The sequence below is a fragment of the Caenorhabditis briggsae genome, assembly GCF_000004555.2.
Source record: "Caenorhabditis briggsae AF16 supercontig from assembly CB4, cb25.NA_113, whole genome shotgun sequence".
Taxonomy (NCBI): domain Eukaryota; kingdom Metazoa; phylum Nematoda; class Chromadorea; order Rhabditida; family Rhabditidae; genus Caenorhabditis; species Caenorhabditis briggsae.
In genome coordinates this window covers 2,329-5,123 of record NW_025543303.1, presented here as the reverse complement: position 1 = coordinate 5,123, position 2,795 = coordinate 2,329, and the positions used below count along the sequence as shown (strand labels likewise).

General features: G+C 38.4%; 1 protein-coding gene across 1 annotated transcript; it reads left to right on the top strand.

The window, feature by feature from the left end:
* Window positions 1-707: 707 nt before the first annotated feature.
* CBG24205 lies at window positions 708-1,971 on the top strand (the record flags this gene model as incomplete). The annotated part of the gene is made up of 4 exons (XM_045240945.1): window positions 708-1,400; window positions 1,462-1,673; window positions 1,720-1,864; window positions 1,912-1,971. The coding sequence occupies 4 exons, from the start codon at window positions 708-710 to the stop codon at window positions 1,969-1,971; spliced, it is 1,110 nt and encodes a 369-aa protein (XP_045091274.1).
* Between the last annotated feature and the right edge of the window lie 824 nt (window positions 1,972-2,795).

The window sequence follows — 2,795 nt, the reverse complement described above, 5'->3', positions numbered from 1 at the left end:
AGCGGCAAAACGGAGTGTCGTAGTGGAAGTGTTGCTAATAGGCGCTGATGTGATGCGATGTTACTACGAAACTGCTGCTTGGTGACAGCCACATAAGGCGACTAAGTGAGATTGTTGAATGTTGCTGATCTGATTTCAACTGGCAGATGAAGCTAGCTTAATGCGGTCTGGTCTTCAGGCTTGCTCGCAAAACCATATTCGGAAAATCGGATATCTGAATTTTTCCGGAAATTTTTTTTCGGGAAATCGGATATTCGACTTTTTTCCTGATTTTTCCCGATGTTTTTTTTTCGAAAAACTTATTTAATTTCGCTGTTACTGACAATTAAAAGTTGAAAAACAGCGAAAATCAACAAAAATATCGCCGATGTGCCTTGAACGTCCCATATTTTCTATAAAACTTTTTTCAGAAAATTTTCCGTCGGGAAATTTTTTTCCGAAGAAAAAACCGGAAAATATTTCCGTCGGGAAATTTCCCCGAAAAAAAATCGGAAAATCGGATTATCCGTTTTCCGACTCCGAGCAAGCCTGCCGGTATCACAAGGTATGGAAGCTGCAGGTCTGATGTGGCTTCCTGCAGAGTAGTGGTTCCTTGTTTTTACTTGTCATAATTTGGGTTACTCACTAATTGAATTCATTTCATCCACCTGTTCGTTATAGAACAAACAGAGCCTTACAGCATACATCCGCATTTTTTCTGTCTGAGAATGTCTCAAAACTTTTCTCGCTCAGATTTCGATAAATTCGACAATTCTACAAAAGAGGCTCTTGTAATTATCGGAAACAATATTTTACTTGCGTCTCAGTATTTCACTAAACTAAATTTCGTCCTAGCAAGTATCGGTGTTTTCATAAACGCTTTTCATATTATCGTACTCTCTAGAAAATCGATGATCTCAAATGTGATCAATGTGATTTTGTTGGGTATCGCTATCAGTGACATTGTGAATTTGAGCCTTATAGCTTATCAATTTGTTGCAATATTACCCGAATCGTTTGAAGACGAATGCACCGTGCCAAAAAGTTATTTCATCACAAGGCTCAATTATTTTCTCCTATTTATCAAGGACGACTTCCGAAGACTTTCCGCGTGGCTCGGTGTTCTGATGGCATCTGTTCGCTATTTTATCATCAAAAATTCTCTAAATCCGAAATTTAACTTTCTCTCCAAACCATCTTCAGGCTGGAAATCTTTGACTATTGCATTCATTGTCAGTACCCTAATGTCTATGTTTTATGTGATCCGCGTGGATCTTATATCTGAAATCTGGATACCTCCGGAAGCCTGTGGGTACCCGACTAACTTCAGTATGACAAAATATGGCTTTATAAGTAATAAACTGTTCTTCAGTGGACCAGAGATATATATGTTTTATGTAGCTTTCGATGGGATTCTGAAGGTTTGAAGTTCAAAAAAACAAGGAATGTATGAGAAAAAACGGTTCAGATCATTCTTGCTAGTGTGCTCCCAGTACTAGCTGTCTTGCTGATAAGAGAATTGAAGAAGGAAAAGTTTCCAGAAAAAAAACTTCCGTCGTTTCTAAAAATGCTAATAATCCTGATAACACTTCCAAACTGGTTATCATTATGACAATAACTTGTATTTGTGCTGAAGGGCCAATGGGAATAGGATTTGTATTTGAAGCTCTACTAGTGGATGCTCCAAAATTGATGTTAGCTGTAATATTACTAGTAACGTCTAAAAACTTCGTATTTCAGAAAAATAGTTAACTGCTTCGAGATTATTATTTTCGCTTTTGCGATTTTGAATGCAACTACCCATTTTTTCGTTTGTTTCGGAGTTTCTACACCTTATAGAAAATCAGTTAAAGAGTTGTTGTGGTACAAAGGATCCCAGAAACCTGTAAGTTTGTTGTAGAATTTCACTATATTTTTGAGATTTATTTTCAGATAACAATAAGTCCGAAAATCAGTTCAGCAAGCATTGTTACAACACGAAAAGTGGGATAGATGGTTAAATTCACTTATTTCATTCGATAAATTCTTTTTTTTTGTATTCTTGATTTCAATTGGCAAATGATGCTAGCTCAATGACTACGAGCAGTAGTTTAAGCCAAGGAGGGGACTCAAACCAAAGTGAAATAGACATTCGTTTAGGTTTCAAACACATACAGTACTGGCCAAAAAGGTATTCGCAAATAGTTTTTCGAGCATAACTTTTCTGAAACTTCCCGAATCAATCTGATATTTTAAGACAAAGTTTAAAACGGTAAAAGAAACTGATTCAACAACAAGAATAGTCAAAATTTCAAAAAATTGAAAAAAAATCGAAAAATTCATGAAAATTGCAAAAAACCGGTAAATGGAACTTTGACTTCTGAGATGTAGGATAGACCGGTAAACGAAAAATAACAATAGAAAATGAATAAAATAGCTTTAGTACTTCGTTGGGAAGCCTTTGGCGTCGATTACCGCCTGACATCTTCTTGGCATCGAGTCGAGAAAAGTGTCGATGACAGACATCGGGATGGCCTGCCAGACATCTTGGAGTTGGTCGAACTTCTGGTTGGCATTCGAGGCACGGATCCCTCTAAGCTGTCTCTCGACATGCTCCCAGAGGTGTTCGATCGGATTCAAGTCCGGAGATTGACTTGGCCAGTACAGAAGATCCACGTGGCGGCGTCGGAACCACTCCTTGATGTGCTTCGAGGTGTGCTTCGGGTCGTTATCCTGTTGGAAAACGAACGCCCGGCCCACAGTAGACCGTGCCCAGGGTCTCATTGTGTTCTCCAAGATGTCTTCATACACAAAGCGATCCATGATGCCCGTAATTC